Genomic DNA, 17,546 nt, shown 5'->3' with positions numbered 1-17,546 from the left:
TCTCATAATCCCTGATTATTGGCCACAGGGCCTGGGGTTGATTGGAATTGTAGTCCAAAAAATCTGGATGGCACAAGGTTGGGGAAAGCTGCTCTAGAGTTTCCATTCTGGTCTGATTTCCCACATTGGCAGTGAGTAGAGATGGCCTTTCAGGTGGTGCCTTCCAGCTCTACGCTTTCGATGGAGGCTGATGCCAATGTAACATTGGGAGCTCCTAAGATGGATTTTTTTAAAAATGTCCATGTGCAAAGGTTATATTAGAATGCATTACCCACAAAAGGTTTCTAGCAGCAATCCCAATTTGCAATAGAGTTTGGGAGGGGGGGGAAACGCCTTAGAGAAGAAGCTTTAAAGTGGGACTTGAATGATGAGACAGCAACAAATGTGTGTTAAAGGAAGGCAGTGCTGAGCATTAGGACAATTATGTAAGCAATGCTTTATAATTTGAACAATGACACACCCACAGCAGCAATGGGCAGCAGCTCTCCAGGGGCATTTAGGCACATATCTTTCCCTATTCTGGAAAATTAAGTTCCTTTTAACTTGAGATTGAACTGGTAGGCTGTACACCTGCTGATGTAAGTCACACACACCCATCTCCTAAAGATGTACGGAAGTGCATCTGTGAAAATGGTGGATTCTTAAGTATGAAGGATTGTGGCAGAAATGCAGCGTGAATAAGATTCCATGTCCAGTGTGCTGGTTTTAGCCTTTTTCAAGCCCTAAATGGTTTCATCAATCTGGTGCCTCCCCCAGATGTTGTTGGACTACAACTCCTATTATCCCTGACCACTGGCTATGCTGGTTGGCTGGAGCTGATGAGAGTACTTGTCCAAAAGGTCTCAAGACCACTGACTTGTGGAAGGCTGACCTAGAGGATTCCTCCTCCTGCAGGAGCCTGATTGGCCCTTCTTAGGCCCTTCTCCAAATGTTATGATCATCAACTGGTGCCTCACCTTTGGGATACCTTCTCAAGAGAGATTTGCTTGGTGCCATTCTCTTTCTCTTTCTGATGTCAACTTAACACCTTTGTATTTGCCCAGTCCTTGTAGTTCTGTTAGAATGCATAAGAATCTTTGAGATGGAGTTTTATTGTTGCTCTGGCCCAACTAAGCAGGCATGCTAGCGGAAGCTAATGCAAGGTTTCCCACTAGGGCAATAAGGCTTCCCCATCTCCTCTCCTCACAACTCCCCCAAATCCATTTAGGAGGTTAAGGAGAACCTGTGCAGGGGGAGGAGAGGGATCATTCTGTTTGGGAAACAGAAATGCTTGCACTGACAGAATGATCAGACGCACACAACTGAGTTATTCCATTTGCTTTCTGTTTTTGTGTTTCCACTGTAGTGATTTTTTTTATTATATCTATCAAGCTATTGTTTTCATTCATTTCATCTTTTTTATCATTAGCCACTCTGAGAACTTCATCTGAAGATGAGCCAATACAGTACATCTAAGAAAGGACTGAATAATTAATTGATTAAATGAGAACCCAGCAGGAAATGTGGGGCAAACCATGGAGTATCTCAGTGAAAAGGAACAGAAATAACACATCCTCCCTCTCTCTCTCTTATTGTTGGTAGATGTGGACCTGTTTGGTGACCTCATTCCAAGCACGAAAGAGAATGGAGTCAAGAATAAGGACGTTTTTGATATTGCAGGTTTAGGAGACTCTCTTCCTGATTCAAAGAAGGAGAAGAAAGACAGCAAAACGCCAGAGGCCTTTCTTGGCCCAAATGCCTCTTCTCTGGTTAATCTGGACTCCTTGGTCACAGCCCCTCAGAACCTGATGTCTCGTAATCCATTTCTGGCAGGTAGGCCTTATAGGCAGAATAGATCCATTAGCAATTCTGTCCCACAGTTTTGCCCAGAGTTTTGTAACATGGCTAGCCCTACCATTAGGCCAACTGGGGTGGCAGCTGCCCCAGGCAGCAGATGGGAGGTAGTGTTCATGTGATGGACAGAACCGTGTGTGTCACATGGCTGCCCTACACTCCTGGAGCTAGCCTACTGACCTCAGGTGCAGTTTCTTATTGCCAGTCTAATCAGTTTGGTCAGTGTTTATATGTGGAATGGGGGGGGGGTCCATCTTACCATTTGCTTCAGGCAGCAACATGCCTTGTCTCAATCTTGTTTGGTGCCCACATTTGATTGCACTCAGCCTAGCACATTAGTTCCCCATTGTACAGTCCGCTCCCTAACGCCTGCCACACAGAGCTGCTATTCTTCCTCCCCTCCTCTTTTTACTGGGCCCATTTCTTCACTGAAACCAGTCCTTGTCAGAAATTTCAGACTTCTTCCATACTAGGCATGTTGATATTTGCCAGTTGCCGTGATTGGTGCTCAGGCCTTCTCTGCTTTTGACTCCAAAACTTGGAACTCAAAATATGTGGCAAAATGGGAACCCTCAGCAACACGTTTCCACGCTTTCCTTATTTAACATTAGAGTGTTTGGGTCACATGGTTGTAGATACTGCCATATCTGTGTGCATTTTTTTTAAACAGGGGGAGGGGATCTTTACTTCCTTGGCCTCTGACCTTTGGAATGTTGTGCTGATGGCTTCTCTCCCTCCGTCTCCTTCTTCCAGGTCTCAGCACACCTTCTCCCACCAACCCATTCAACGTCATGGACCAGCCCAAACCAACTCTCAACCAGATGCGGACCAGCTCCCCAGTGCCCACCATAGCTATGGGGATGACCATGAACTCCATGACCTACAGTGCTTCACTCCCTCTCCCACTCAGCAGCATCCCACCAGCGATGGCCCTCCCGGCCTCCATGAGTGCCTTCCCTCAGACTGGAGCAGGGCCTTTCCCAGAGCTACCTGGCAACTTGCCTCAACCTCTCCTACCACTGTCTGGCTCAGGTCCCCCGCCACTACCTTCTCAAGGCGGTATGAACCCTTTCCTCTGAGAAGACTCTTGTTGGTGTCATGCAAACTGTTCTCTTGCTCCTTCCCCAGCTGCTATGGAAAACCTCCCATGCAAAATGGCTTTGTGGGCACATTAGTTTTGATGGGGGTGGGGGGAAACGTCTCCCTGGAAACTCTTCTCTAGTTTCTGCCTAAGCCAAAGAGATTCATAAGCAAGAATCTCCTTGTTTGGTGGCCTACAGAAGAACCAATTGCTCCATCATGTTGAACATTGCCTGGAGTCTGCTGCCTCTGATGGAGAACTGGGACATCCCTGCCACTAGCTGGCCTTGTTTTGATGGGTACCCAGGAGATGGGAGATCTTTTAAGAAGGGCTTGAGTTTTCAAGGGCCTTCATTCTCCAGTGCTTTTATGTTGGTACACACAGAGGCTAGGATAAAATAAAAATTAACTCATGGAAGATTGTCCCTTCAGAGGGAAGGGAATCAAATTATTTCGTAACCTGCATGGAAAACACAAAAACGTTTTGCCAAGGCTTGCAGTGGCACTGCGTGCATGACAGTCTCACTTCTGGAAATCAGGATAGGTCAGCAAGTATAGCACTGTTATACATTAGAGGAGGAAATCCAATTTCTTTTTCCACTTTCACTGGGTCCCTTAATGAAGGGCAGTCTCTTCCTCAGTTGCTCTTGTCCTCCAGTTACACTGGGGGGGGGGGGGATAGATATATTCAGAAGTCTGCAACTAGAAAACCTTCCTGACTGTAAAAATAAACAGCAGCAGCAGCAGCAAGACCAACTGCACACACATTCTTCTTTGTGCACCCTTCATTCTGCTTACAATTTTTGGAGCAAAGTTGATACGTTTTGAGACTGGTTATGGGAAGGAGGTGTAACGGCATCAAGAACAACAGCCTGACCACTGGAAGTCTGGCCCAACCTCTTCTGGCTTCTAATTCTTGAGTAGCAAATTTGCCCAAATTACTAGCCAGGCTAGAAACTTGCCTTGTTAAAAAAAAAGCTCCTGAACTTGGATGCTCAGGATTCTGAAGAAGCATTACACTTTGCACTAGGAGAGCACAATTCTCAGTCTCTTGTTTCTGCCCAGATGTTCCTTCATTCCAAATCCGATGTCTCTGCCACTTGCGTTTCTGCCTCCTTCGGTCCGAATGACGTTTTCCTTTGACCCCTCAGTAATCATTTGAGGAATCCAGTTTCTCCTTTGTTATCATCATGGACAACCTCTTAGTTATATGCTTGATCACAGACTTTTGTTGCTGTCCCCAGCGCCTACCTCTCAAGCCACAAACTCAAAAACATGGGATACCTGCGACTGAGGGGCACTCCAGAAAGTGCAGATTCCACAGTGGAAAAGGGTGCTTGAATGAACTTTGCGAAACTCACGAGGAAGTTCTGGACTGCTTTAATGGAGGCAAATGATGGAGGTCATTGTTTGAATATGATGTCGGGAATCCTGACTCCGTGATGATAAAACTTTATTATTGTGCTTGATGGCCTTGGAGCATTTCATTTTGGGGCTTAAACTTGCTTTAAAAACTCGAGAGAGAGAGAGAGAGAGAGAGAGAGAGAGAGAGAGAGAGAAATGTATCAATAGGTGCGTTATCTTCAATTCAGCCAACCTCTCCTTCCAAGCTGGAATGGCAGAGACAGAGAGTGTATGTACAGCATGAAGTTAAATCCCAGTTACCAACTGTGTCTTAATCTAGGATTTCAGCATGCCAATACAAGATTCATCTGCAGGACAAGATGTTTGTGGAGCACTGATCCAGCTAGAATAAGCTTGAGGTGGGATGTGAATAGGGGGCCAGGCATGGAGAGCATTGTGGTACAATCATTGAAGTTTTGTTGCCTATGCTTAAGCAATCACCATACCAATACAACTTTTCTGGCTATAATGGAACATAAAGAGGGGGGAGGGAAATAAGAAGTCAATAAAAAGTTCAAATATGCTTGAGGTTTCACACTTCATAATGGATTTATTTTCTGTGTTAAATCACCTTCCATCTCTTTGGGTTTGATCAAAGGGGTCTCAACTAAGGTTGCACACTTTTTGAAGGAAAAGAGTGGCTTGTGGGGAGGAGGTATCCTGCTGTCTTTTAATAGCCCGACTATTTACTTCTTTTATGCCTGCACACTGCCTCTATTGGCAGCTGCTTCAGTTACATCTTTGTTTGAAAACTAGGGTTTCGTCTTTCCAGCTATACAGGCCACTCAATTCAGAGCCAGGCCAAAGCTCTTCGGTCTTAGTATAAATGGACAATTGCCATGACATGAAATCACCATTCAAATATGGTTATGTGACAACAGTACAAAGACAATTCAGAGTGTCAGCAATGTCCCTTGCCCTCACTCTCAACAGGCAAACATTTTCCCACCTGCATGCAACTCCTTGTGAGCTTTGCTGACTATTCACTGTTGGAGAGAGCATGATAATGCAGTTGCTGGACCTCCAGGCTGTTTTGAAATGCCTTGACAGTGCAAATGTCCTTATGCTAATTAATAACTAGAATCCATGGTGCACCATGTGATCAAAAACAGGAAACAGGAAGATTTTTGAGCTCCTTGAGCAGTCTTCTTTAGCAACCTGTGTTGACAAGATTGTAGTCTAGTGGAGCCTTTGTTATTTGCTAACTGCAGGAAGTTGAGTCCTTTCCGAGCTGAAATGAATGAAAGCTGCTAACTCAAGTTCAAAACAAATCAGCATACCTCTTGTTTGCCATGTTAAGGTAACAAGCTAGACGTGTGCTGATTTGTTTTGAACTGCATTTGAGCGGCCTGGGTTTCTGCAGTCCATGCTAAAAAGAATAATATTCAGCACTGGTCTGTAGTTCCCCTTGAGATGAATGTAATGGAAAATTCACTGATGTTCTTGCTGGCAAATTAAAACCATTTACAGTCTTGCATGGCTGCATTCCCTAGGCATTTGTTTATTGCTTGCCAGCACAGGTAATGAGAGGGCATCACCTAGATCTTCCCCTGGGCAACAATTAACATGCTCCAACACTCTTTGGTTTAAAAGCAATCTCAAAAACAGGATTCTCTTTAATGCCTGCTAGTTATTTCATTTACATTGGGTGAGGAAGACACAGGTTGCTTCCATGCTAGGGCCCATTAGCGTGGCCTTCTATAATGCTTCATTAGGAAGTCCTGGTTAGGAAAAGAACTCTGCAATGTTAATTAAAAGTTACCTACTCGTAGCTTTTGGTTATTTTATTGTTTGCTCAGGTTGCTGTAGGAGAACATTAGTGATGAAACGCAAAACAAAATAAAACAGAGATTGGCATTAATGGTAATTAAGGGGTATCAGTAATCTTGCTGCTATGCTTAAGGAGATGCAATAACACAGGCAGATGTTTCAAGCAAGCTCTTAATTACAAGCACAGGAGCCCCAAAAAGTCTCACTATAACTTTGGCTGTCCACACTGGACAGGTTTGCACTACAATGGCATTTTGATGCAAAATGCCCCTCACCCCAACCACCCATAATCAGATCAAGTATGCCTCTGGATACCAGTTGCTGTGACTCACAAGTGTGGAGAGTGCTGCTCTGATCTTTCTCTTAACCTATTTTGGAAGGGCCCAAATACAGCGATTAAAATAAAATAATCTCTTAGCTCAGTCACAAGAGAAGTCCTTTCTGTTTGACTCCAGCTATTGAACTTTGTAATGTTTCCAAAGGAACTTGGTTTTTTAAAACCATTTATTCGCAAGATTTAAATAATAGGTTTTGATGAACCCATTACTTAGCATTGAAACGTCTACATGTGTCACTGTATGCCATGAGGTATGTATACTATGCTAGTAGAAAGGTATCTCATCTTTTCTAAGGGCATTATTATAGAAATGTAGTCTAGATTTGCTTTGGAAATGGTTGCTGTAAAGTAAGCTGAGTGATAACCAGGTACAAAGCAGGGATGGGGAGCCTGTGGCACTTCAAATGTTGGACTACGGCTCCCATCAACACCAGCCAGCATGGCCAATGGTCAGGGACAATAGACATTGTAGTCCAACATCATTTCGTGGGCCACGGGTTCCCCCCACCCCTTGCTCTTAGGGCAAGAGAAACGTAGTCAAAATGCAGAGTTGTTGGAAGGTTCATAAAGGTAAAGGGACCCCTGACCATTAGGTCCAGTTGTGGCTGACTCTGGGGTTGCGGCGCTCATCTCACTTTATTGGCCAAGGGAGCCGGAGTACAGCTTCCGGGTCATGTGTCCAGCATGACTAAGCTGCTTCTGGCGAACCAGAGCAGCGCACGGAAATGCCGTTAACCTTCCCGCCAGAGCAGTACCTATTTATCTACTTGCACTTTGACGTGCTTTCGAACTGCTAGGTGGGCAGGAGCAGGGACTGAGCAACGGGAGCTCACCCTGTTGCGGGGATTTGAACCGCCAACCTTCTGTTTGGCAAGTCCTAGGCTCTGTGGTTTAGACCACAGCGCCACCCGCGTCCCAGAAGGTTCATAAGGATATCACAAATCACTGCTGCGAGAGGCTTAGAAATGAAGGTTGAGAAAGGAATGGGGAATATTTGTTTCTCCATATCTTCTTGACTCTAGCTCCATTAATCTCCAGCCGGCATGCTCAGTTGTCAGAGATGACGGGGGTTGCAATTTAACAACATTTGGAGGGCCATAGATGGCCCACCCTGATATAAAGCAACAATAGTGGTGGGGGACGGAGGAGCTGTTTTAGGCTGTCTCTTGAGAAGTTAATGAATTATAACCCAATTATTAACGGGGTTTTGTGACTGGTTGCTATTCTGATTTTGTGAAAGCTTTTATCATAAATGATATCTGACCAGCACTGTGGCCCTCCACAATTTGAATCAATATAGTAGCTTGGAAAGTGCCATTTAAAATTAAAACAAGCAAACAAACCTTTAGGTGGATGAGATTAGACTATTTCAGTTAGATCTGTTTCTGCCCAGGCATAGGAAAAAAACAGACTAAATTCCCAGTTTCAAATGGGCATGGGTGGGATTTAAATCTGATCATTAAGATGCTGACACACAAGTTTGTGGGTAAGTATACTCACTGACTTGGCAGTTCCCCAGCCAATATGCTCTATGTCTTTTATATGCTGACAGTATATAAAGCTCATATTCTGTGCCACCACTCTGAAACTTCAGAAAAGCCTGCAGAGATTGGCTGCATCAGAGCTGCTGTTTTCATTAATGTATCTAACTGAAAAGTGCATAGGGCGTTAAGGAATTTGCTGCCCCAAGAAGTAGCGATGGCCACCAATTTAGAAGGGAAATAGACAATGTAATGAACATTTAGGCTATTAATGGCCACTAGCCATGATGTAGATAGGTACATGCTACCTCCAGTCAGGACCAGAGTCAACATGCCTCTGAATACCAGTCCCTGGGGAACCGTTGTGGCACAAGCCCCCCATATTATCTTTTTGGGCTTTCCAGGTGCATCGTCCTGGTTGGCCACTGGGAGAAACAAGAAGCTCAGCTAGATGGTCTGATTCAGCAGCCTTTTCTGAAGTGGCTTGCCTCCCTGGTTTTTCTAGCACCAAGCACCATTTTTATTTGGACGAGTAGAAGTCGTGAGGGTGCTGTCTTTCTCCCTTTTCTGGCCCCCAAGGGCATTTTAAGGCAAGGGGTTAGAAGCACTGATGTGGATGTGGTCCCTACTTGCTTCATAGGCTGTTTTTTGCATTTTTATTTATACTGTATTGGCCCGAATATAAACCATACCTGCAAATAAGCCACACCTTTAAAACTCAAGAAGAAGAAAAAAGACAACACCCAAATATAAGCCACCCGGTTAAAATTGTGTCTTATGCTGGTGTTGGTGGTCCTAGGAGCTACGCGCTGCTGTGGCGCCTGCCATCTTACCTCACCAGAAGTCCCGTAAAAGCCAATTTTTGTAAGGTTGCGAATTTAAGCCGCACTTTTAACTTTTCATGGTAGGAATTTGGAAAAAAAGGTGTGGCTTATATGCAGGCCAATACGGTAATAGTGGATAGGGAACAGCAAAAGGGATGCCTGCAACACTTGCCTTGTAGGTTGCCTTGCCTTCTTGTCCTAACGGGTTGATAGTAATAATAATAATAATAGCCTCCAGGCAGCTCAAGGTGGCCTACATGGTTCTTCCCCTCTCGAGTATATTATCCTGGCAACAATCCTTTGAACCAGGTTAGGCTGAAAGACAGTGAGTGGCCCAAAATCGACCCTATCCAACCAATAAATTGCTTTATTCTATAGGAAAACCAGTACGTACTGTACAGTACTCCCAATTTTGTTTTGAGCCACACCCTCATGGCAGCCATTTTGAGTCAAGCCACACGCCTTGTGGCAGCCATTTTGTGACCAGTGCGCATGACATTCTCTCAACATTCCAAATATGCCACCGGGCCGATTAAAAGTTGGGTGACCTCTGTGAAGGCAAGAATAATAAAGTTGCTACCATATAACCAGCAGGGGGCGTTTGTTCTGCTAAGAGTTTGGTGGCAAAGGAAGTTTGTCAAGTACAATTTTGCCTACTGGAAGTGTTAAGAGCCATCTGCTTTCCTCTCCCACACATCACATTATAAAAAAGTATTTATTTAAACATGCTACAGTATAACTGTTCTATTTGTAAAAATTCTAAGTGTCTTACAAAGGGAAACGATACACCCCCAAATGAATTCAAAAATACACTTGTAAGGAAGAAAAAAACAAGAACAGTGTGAAAAAGCCACCAAAGGTTTACCTAAATAAAAATAGCATACATAGAAGCCAATTGTCTCAATCCATGGTAACGTGGACAGTGAAGCAGACAGAAGCTTGAAAAAAGACTGCAGTTCTGTGCACTCTTTACCAATTGCAAAATAAGCTACATGAAATGCAGTAGGATTTACTTCTAAGTAGACATGGATAGGTGGGAATTGTGTGCCTAACTTCAGGTTTTCAATGTGTTTCATGTTCATCATCTCAATAATCTTTAAAACAGCCTCATATGGTAGGTCAGTAGAATATCATCACCCTAAGCAGTGAAAGCCATGGCTTACCTAAGCTCCTGAAATCTGAATCTGTAGTACAGTGGTACCTCGGGTTACATACGCTTCAGGTTACATACGCTTCAGGTTACACACTCCACTAAGCAAGAAATAGTGCTTCAGATTAAGAACTTTGCTTCAGGATGAGAACATAAATCGGACTCCGGTGGCACGGCGGCAGCAGGAGGCCCCATTAGCTAAAGTGGTGCTTCAGGTTAAGAACAGTTTCAGGTTAAGTATGGACCTCCGGAACGAATTAAGTACTTAACCCGAGGTACCACTGTAGAGGTTTATCACAGATTTGAACAGCTCAATTCAAGCTGAAACTGGTTTTGGGGGGAAATGCCTCAAAATGCAGAATTGCATAAGAAACAGCAGGATAGATATGGATTGTAGCTAAAATCATGTGTAAACCACTTCCCAAACTAGTAGTGAGAGTGCACTGGATGCAGAATTAACCAGAGTGTGTACACAACCGAAGTCCCACTGAATTCAATGCTTACTTATGAATAGACACGTATGAGATTGCAGTTAATTTGTGTGGTATTATATTGGTTGTGGCTTTCATATTGTTCTTAGTTTTGCTCAGACAGGGATTATTTCCGTTTGTTGCCGTTTTTAAAATTCTTCCAGTCACTTCGATTTCCTATCTGGGCCAGCTGTTGCCTCAGCAATCCGGTTTTTGCCTCTCCTTGAAATATGCTGACTTAAATTTGCATTTTATTCTTTTTGCAGGGTAGAAATCAGGCTTTTGTTGCTGCTCTTCTATAGACTACACAGAGCCATAATTAAGTCTAGCCTCATGTCAGACTACTCCTCCCAACCCCAAAAATCTATATATAAGGAAAACAAGCCCGTCTCTCTATCGTCCCCGGGCAACCCTCCTCCACCAGCTTCTTCTGCAACAAAGTACTTTGTCTCCTACCATCTTATTAAAAAGTTCTAGGGAAAAAAAACTTTTTATTCTCATGGGCACCTCTGCCAGCTTCACCCCTCCCCCTCAGTATGCACAAATAGTAAGTCAATGATCAAAAGTCAACTAGGCACCCGAGGAGGTTAATATGCTGAATACGTTTCCCGGGCCTTAGATGAACTTCCTTCCTCTCCCGGTTCACACCCGTTCCCTGACCCTTGCTCTGGCTGGCGCTTCTTGCACCGCTACCCGAGGATCCGGAATAACTCCCACCTCCCAAGCCCGGCTATAGAGAGAGCCAGGCTCCTCCTCCCTAGGCGAGCGGCGTTGCCTGTCTCTGCCCGCCAAACCCGCTCCGGGGGATCCCTTTCAACGCCGCCTTTCGTTGCCCAGCAGCGGGGCCATGATCTCCGCCCCGGTCACGCTCCTGCGCCGCGCTGGGGGCCGCCTGCTGCTCCGCCGGGCTGGGCTCAGCCGAACCTCCTGGGCTCGCAGGTACCGGGCCGTGCAGGCGAGCGACGCCGCTTTCCCACCCTCTCGGCCCCGGGGGACTTCCAGATCCGGATTGGCGACGTGCTGGTGTTTGTTTACATGCAGATAGCAGCAGCCCAGCTGGCTGGCTGGCGTCTCCGGGTCTGTTTTGGCTCCCTCCCTGCCTTGTCAGTCCCTGGGTGACTCCGCAGGGGAGCTTCGGCCCTCCAAATAGCCTTTGCATGGGGGCGGGGGGTGGAACTGAACAGGCTTGGCTGCTGCGGATTGCACTGCACGTTGGCGTTGCTTGGCCCAATGCATTTAGCCCTACGGGGGAAGCGGTGGCGATGTGGTTTCGCTTTGGGGCGCCACCCCTATAGAAGAGCATGGCATGTGCCCTCTTCTCCGCCCCCCTCGTCCCGCCCCCCAGCCGACATAGACGGCGAGCTTCGCTCACTCACACTCAGACCCCCTTTGCCCCCTTGTAAGTAGGACAGAGGCGGAAGCCAGTGGCCCTCTATATGTGTTGTTTGGACTACAGCTCCCATCATCCCCTCCTCACACCATTGCCATGGCGCTGATGGGAGTTGAAGTCCGGCAGCGTCCGAAAGGCACCAGGTTGCCCAGTCCTGCAAATAGAGGAGGTTTGAGCTAAACGGCGCTTTTGAATTTCTACTCGACCCTTCAGTATTTTTCCTGAGGGGCTCCATGGCTGGTTTCCTGTCTGGTTCTGCTTCTTGTTGCAGTTTTCGTTTGCTCTGCCGTGCTCTACTGCAGATTTATCCGCCGGTCTAACTATTAGAGCGCAGAGAACATTTCAAAATAAAAAAATTCCTTCCAGTAGCACCTTAAAGACCAACTAAGTTAGTTCTTGGTATGAGCTTTCGTGTGCATGCACACTTCTTCAGACTATGGCAGACCAACACGGCTACCTATCTACTACTGAGAACATTTCAGTTTCTCTTTCCGCCGTCGCGCTTCATTGCATTGTTGGTGTTGTGTTTACAGTTCCTGCTGCTCCCAGATCTCTAGCCACACCTACCTATCGCTTGCTCAGAGTACCTGTAATATGACACTTGGATCTTGTGCTATACACCCACTGCACTCCTTACACATGCTCTGGAGGAATATAGTTACTAGAGACTGTTGCTCTCCCTAAGTGGCCAGCTTAATCACTTGGAGAGAGAGTGGAGTACTGCAGAGGTTTCACCCTAAGATGGCTAGTTTCCACCGTTTTTAATACCTTCAGCTCAATCTCTTCATTATGTGGCACAGTCTTGATTGGAGATATTTTCGGGACTGCAAAGCTGACTTGGAATTTTTTCAGGATTCCAAGATCTTTGTATCATCTTTCACACACCCCTCCCTCTTGAAGCGTCTTGACCTCAGAATTGCAAGGCCTTTTTTGGTTATGTAACTCAAAGGTCATGGTTTCTGCCCTCCATGGGGCCTTTAGGATCTAGGCAAATGGACGCAGCTGTGCAGGAACATGCAATTTCATCTCCCAATTTTAATCTGATGCAAGTCCTGTTTATAGCCATCAGTCACTGGAACTTGCTTTTCCTGACTTTGGAAACCTTGCAGAGCTACCTTTCCCAAGATTCACCCGTTCTTCTCTCATTCGTACAAATTTTATTGATTACATTAAAGACAGTAATACCATAAAGAATTAACAGTATGCATGAATATATTCCAGACCCATTTTGCAAAATAATATGTAACTTAATGCAGTATAGTCCATGATGCAGGTGTATCCCTAATCATACATTCAGATGAAGACATCTGTTTGTTAAGTGCACAAGGTCCTTTTTAAAAAGGTATGCATGTAAAACACCTGAAGTTTAGACCTAAAACATGACACATATAGCCTTAAGATGCATCCTATGAGATATATAATGTAGTGTTGAGTCTTCCGAAATACTTTAAAACGGTCCTCGTATTTGCTTCATTCCTTTCAAAGGAGCTGAACTGAAGCTTTTCCAAGACTGCTTGCTCCACCCTCTGCAGGAAAAGTGAATTCTGATTGGTTAGACACAAATCACGTTTCCGGAATGTGGGTGGAGTCAACACTATTTTGAAAATCCGCATCTCTGGTGTGGTTTCCTTGTGATGGCAAGGGTAACCAAGTGACTTTAAGGAAGAGACGAGAGAGGCTTCCCGGTCAAATTTTAAATAGAAGCAAGAGCAGGGAGTCCGCAAGGTGTTTTCTACTTATCCGTGTTTAACAGAACTATGATTATTCTGAAATGTGAGATCTATTTACATTAAGTGAAGCTGTGCTGCTTTAGAAATAACGGATATCTGAATATAAGGGATGTGTGGCAGCTTTAAAGAGGAGACAGCTTGATGTCGTAGTCCAGTTTGGTTGTGTACCTTCAATTTCCTGTGGGGCTGTTTACTCTTAGAACTCTCCCTTAGATCTCAACTGTAGCTTCAGGAACTGGTACCTGAATTTGATTTGCTTTCTTCATCCCTCTCCATCCCCTTTTCCTTTCGTACTGTGCCTATTAGACTGTGAGCCTGTGGACAGGAATGGTCTTACCTTTTAGTATCTGCACAACGCTTTTAAACACAGTTAATTGATAACGAATACTTTAGAATCAAGACATTCCTGGGCCAAGGAATTATGAGCATGTGGCCTATTGCACGCGCATTATAGTAACAAAGACAGAGATAACGATTTGGGGAAAATGTATACAGTGGCGGAAAGCTTGGGATCGATAAAGAGGAGATGTGTTTGTGGAAGGTCTTGTAAATTGAGGCATGGGAGGGAGGGAGGGTGAGGTATAACTGAAGGCGGCGCATGGCACATGACAGTGGCTCAGTAGGGCTTCAGGGAAGAGATACTCTCAGCTCTACCTACAGGTGCCAGGACTTCTGCATGTCTTGGGCTATAGCCAAAGTTTGCTCCAATCAACCAAAGCTGGTAAAAAAAAAGAAAGGTAAAGGACCCCTGGATGGTTAAGTCCAGTCAAAGATGACTATGAGGTTGCGGCTCTCATCTCGCTTTCAGGCTGAGAGAGCCGGCGTTTGTCCACAGACAGCTTTCCAGGTCATGTGGCCAGCATGACTAAACCACTTCTGGTGCAATGGAACACTGTGATGGAAACCAGAGTGCATGGAAACTCCGTTTACCTTCCTGCCACAGTGGTACCTATTCATCTACTTGCACTGGTGTGCTTCCGAGCTGCTAGGTTGGCAGAAGCTAGGACAGAGCAACGAGAGCTCACTCCATCACAGGGATTTGAACCGCCGACCTTCCGATCGGCAAGCCCAAGAGGCTCAGTGATTTAGACCACAGCACCACCCGCGTCCCTTTTACCAAAGCTGGTATTGTGAACCTAACATGAGAAAACCCTGTCGTGCAGCAGCTGAATCACTGGACAAGGAGAGACGCTTTTCTTTCAGCTGTGGCGCAGCTCCCTCACAACCACAACAACACTTGCTGCCACAGGCCTCCTCCAAGAGGGAGCTCCACCCCAAGGGAGGTTCTGTGCCTGAAGTCAACAGGCATGGTATACCTTGGGGTTGGCAGCAGGCCCCTGAGGATAGCCCCAGGCTTCAGTTTCATTGCTCACAGTCCTAGGCTTGCTTCTTCAGACAGAGAAGCCTATATTGTTTACTAATATAATGCAGACCCGAGTCTGTGCAGATGCTGATCTCATTGAGAGGTGTGTCTGCCTCACAGAGAGGCCTGGCACTGGAGCTAATCCAGATCTTAGCGCTATGGGGATTAGCCTAGCTAATAGCCTTCTGTCTGTGTTTGGTGTTGCAGATCTATACAACTGAGAGCAGCCTTGGCCATGGCCACGGGAGGGAAGGGTAGCCAGTCTAGCACTGCTCGTCCCACCAACCGTCTGATCTACGAGAAGTCTCCTTACCTCCTTCAGCATGCCCATAACCCTGTTGACTGGTAAGAGATGCTTTCTTTTCATGGGCTGAGAGGAGGGAGGCATGTTGGGTGGGCTTTAGGGAAAACAAACTCGGAATTTCATGGATGCTTTTCTGCAGGAAATAGAGCCTTCCTCTCCCACTCTCAGCTGCTCCCAAGCCTCCTATTCTCCACCTCATTCCACCTTCCTTCTACATGGTGCTTTCTGACCTCTTTCAGTCTCTCCCTTAACACTTTCTGTAGTCTCATCCTCTACTGAAACAAAACTTAGGAATGTAGAGCTATGTTTGTTTGCATAACTACCCCCCTAAACAGATTTTTGAAAACTTCCTTCTCCTTCTTCTTCTTCTTCTTCTTCTTCTTCTTCTTCTTCTTCTTCGTGTGATTTTTCCATTGTTTGAATGATCTTTTATGCTACTCAGTCCTTGCTGCTGCTATTTTGAGTTCCGGTTACCATTGTTCTTAAAAAAAAAAGTTGTATATGATGATCTCTCTTAGTGTACACTACATTGAGTACATCTTCTTATAGGGCATAACTGAAATGAATGAATACACAACTAATAAGTGAGTTATGTGACGTTTGTTTGGCTTTGGGCGCTGACTTCCTACCCTGTTCTGAGTACACAAACTTATAATGCTACTGAAGATCAGAAACATGTTTGTGCTTTATTTTTCAAGGCTTAAGCTCCCTCGCTGACTGCACTGAAGCTGTTATATCATGGCTTAGTAAGCCTTTTTGCCTGCTCACAAAACCTCATGGCTGCTGCCCTTGTGAGAAGGGACTTGTGGGCAGAAGGCTTGTTCCAACTTGGCATCCACACCTGCCCCATGTTCTGCAATACTTCTGCAGTTTTGACTATGGAACTAGAGCCTCTAAATCTGCTGTTGTACAACATGATTCCCCCCAAAGTGCCCGCAGAATAGAAGCGAGATGCTTCCTATAGTTGTTCAACACCCAGAGACCTACATCTAATTTCTAGTGGTCCATGGGGATTTTAAACCAACAATCCTAAGTAAGTATGGCTTGTCTTCTGCCAAATGATCCTCAACAGTAACACACACACACACAAACACTAACATGCTAGGAGATCAGCCAGGTGTTTCGGCCTCCACAGCTGGGTGTGTCTATAGGTAAATGGTAAAGGTAAAAGACCCCCGGACGGTTAAGTCCAGTCAAAGGTGACTATGGGGTTGCGGCGCTCATCTCGCTTTTCAGGCTGAGTGAGCTGGCATTGGTCCGCAGACAGCTTTCCAGGTCATGTGGCCAGCATGACTAAACTGCTTCTGGTGCAACGGAACACTGTGATGGAAACCAGAGATCACGGAAACACTGTTTACTTTCTCGCCGCAGCAGTACCTATTTATCTACTTGTACTGGTGTGCTTTCAAACTGCTAGGTTGGCAGAAGCTAGGACAGAGCAACGGGAGCTCACCCCGTCGCAGGGATTCGAACCGCTGACCTTCCAACCAGCAAGCCCAAGAGGCTCAGTGGTTTAGACCACAGCGCCACCTGCGTCCCTTTTTGGGTGTGGTTATAGCAGTGTAGCAAACACATCATCTACAGACATAGTGGCAACTGAAAAGACCTTGTGTGTAATGGGAAGGATCAGGGTTTAATCAATGAACTGCTTAATATCAACTGCTTGCATTAAAAATAGGCATATTGATTTGAGTGATTATAGACATAAATCCTGGCATATTTCTCCTCTTTCTCTTCCCCTCAGGTATCCTTGGGGTCAGGAAGCCTTTGATAAAGCAAAGAGAGAAGATAAGCTGATATTTCTATCTGGTAACTTCTTTGTTTTATGCTACCCCTGCATGAACATTCACAACTTTAAAAAGCACATGCACATATCTGTGAGTTCATAAAAGCATAGGGAAGAATGTCTCCTCCTTCTTCTCCTCATTTTAATTTTATTCCATTCTTCAGCTGAAGAATGAGTGACTTACATACAAAGGAAAAAGCAACAGTGAGGAAACAAGCTTAAAAGACACGACATGAAAAGAAAAAGGGATGGGGAGGGAGAAGGGGAAAACAAGCAGACTCCGGCACCAGCTCTGATAGTTACAGTTCTTGCAGCAACCAGCTGGCATGGAGGCTGCCCGGGTAGCCTGGCAGAATGGCTATTGCTAGGTTTCAGCTGAGGAACAGTCAAAGGCAGCTGGTCTCTCAGCAGGGCCCATGAAATAGCCTTGCTTCCCTCCTCTCCATCTGCTGCAGCCTGACAGAATGGCTGCTGCGAAGTGACAATGCTTACTTACTTGAAAACTGCTCGAAACATGAAACAAATGTTTGCGCTTGGAGGAATAAATGTCGTCCAAATTGGGTCCTCATCTGCTGGGTGCTCCCTTGCTTTCAATGAGCTGCTTTCTGGGAGAAGGCGGGGCAA

At 45.5% G+C, this 17,546-nt stretch overlaps 2 protein-coding genes and 1 long non-coding RNA gene across 24 annotated transcripts in view; 2 read left to right on the top strand and 1 right to left on the bottom strand.

Annotated features, from left to right (window-relative positions):
• The window catches only part of EPN3 (epsin 3), a 34,272-nt gene extending 29,432 nt beyond the window's left edge, over positions 1–4,840 (top strand). For 10 of the 16 annotated variants that reach the window (XM_083487163.1, XM_083487150.1, XM_083487162.1 and 7 more), the window contains 2 exons: positions 1,582–1,812; positions 2,587–4,840. In XM_083487163.1, coding sequence (XP_083343289.1) covers positions 1,582–1,812; positions 2,587–2,912 — 557 coding nt within the window. In that variant the 3' untranslated portion in view covers positions 2,913–4,840. The remainder of the gene's footprint in view (positions 1–1,581; positions 1,813–2,586) is intronic. The other 6 variants (XM_083487152.1, XM_083487160.1, XM_083487161.1 and 3 more) reach the window with 1 other exon arrangement.
• LOC310699452 lies at positions 4,359–10,998 on the bottom strand. 2 transcript variants are annotated; one of them, XR_014522086.1, is made up of 2 exons: positions 9,893–10,998; positions 4,359–9,044 (listed from the first exon to the last, which is right to left on the bottom strand). It is a non-coding gene; the product is annotated as an uncharacterized lncRNA (long non-coding RNA). The 2 variants fall into 2 exon arrangements; XR_014522087.1 differs by having other exon boundaries at positions 10,384–10,998.
• Positions 10,999–11,098: 100 nt separating this feature from the next.
• The window catches only part of SPATA20 (spermatogenesis associated 20), a 50,382-nt gene continuing 43,934 nt past the window's right edge, over positions 11,099–17,546 (top strand). The window contains exons 1-3 of one of the 6 annotated variants that reach the window (XM_083487130.1): positions 11,099–11,288; positions 15,040–15,177; positions 16,881–16,945. In XM_083487130.1, the coding sequence (XP_083343256.1) occupies positions 11,197–11,288; positions 15,040–15,177; positions 16,881–16,945 (295 nt within the window). In that variant the 5' untranslated portion in view covers positions 11,099–11,196. Of the gene's footprint in view, positions 11,453–11,851; positions 11,909–13,312; positions 13,708–15,039; positions 15,178–16,880; positions 16,946–17,546 lie in introns of those variants that run through there. The other 5 variants (XM_083487133.1, XM_083487131.1, XM_083487134.1 and 2 more) reach the window with 5 other exon arrangements.

This window comes from Podarcis liolepis, assembly GCF_965112155.1.
Source record: "Podarcis liolepis genome assembly, chromosome: 2".
Classification (NCBI taxonomy): Eukaryota; Metazoa; Chordata; class Lepidosauria; order Squamata; family Lacertidae; genus Podarcis; species Podarcis liolepis.
This window is presented reverse-complemented; position numbering and strand designations above follow the sequence as displayed.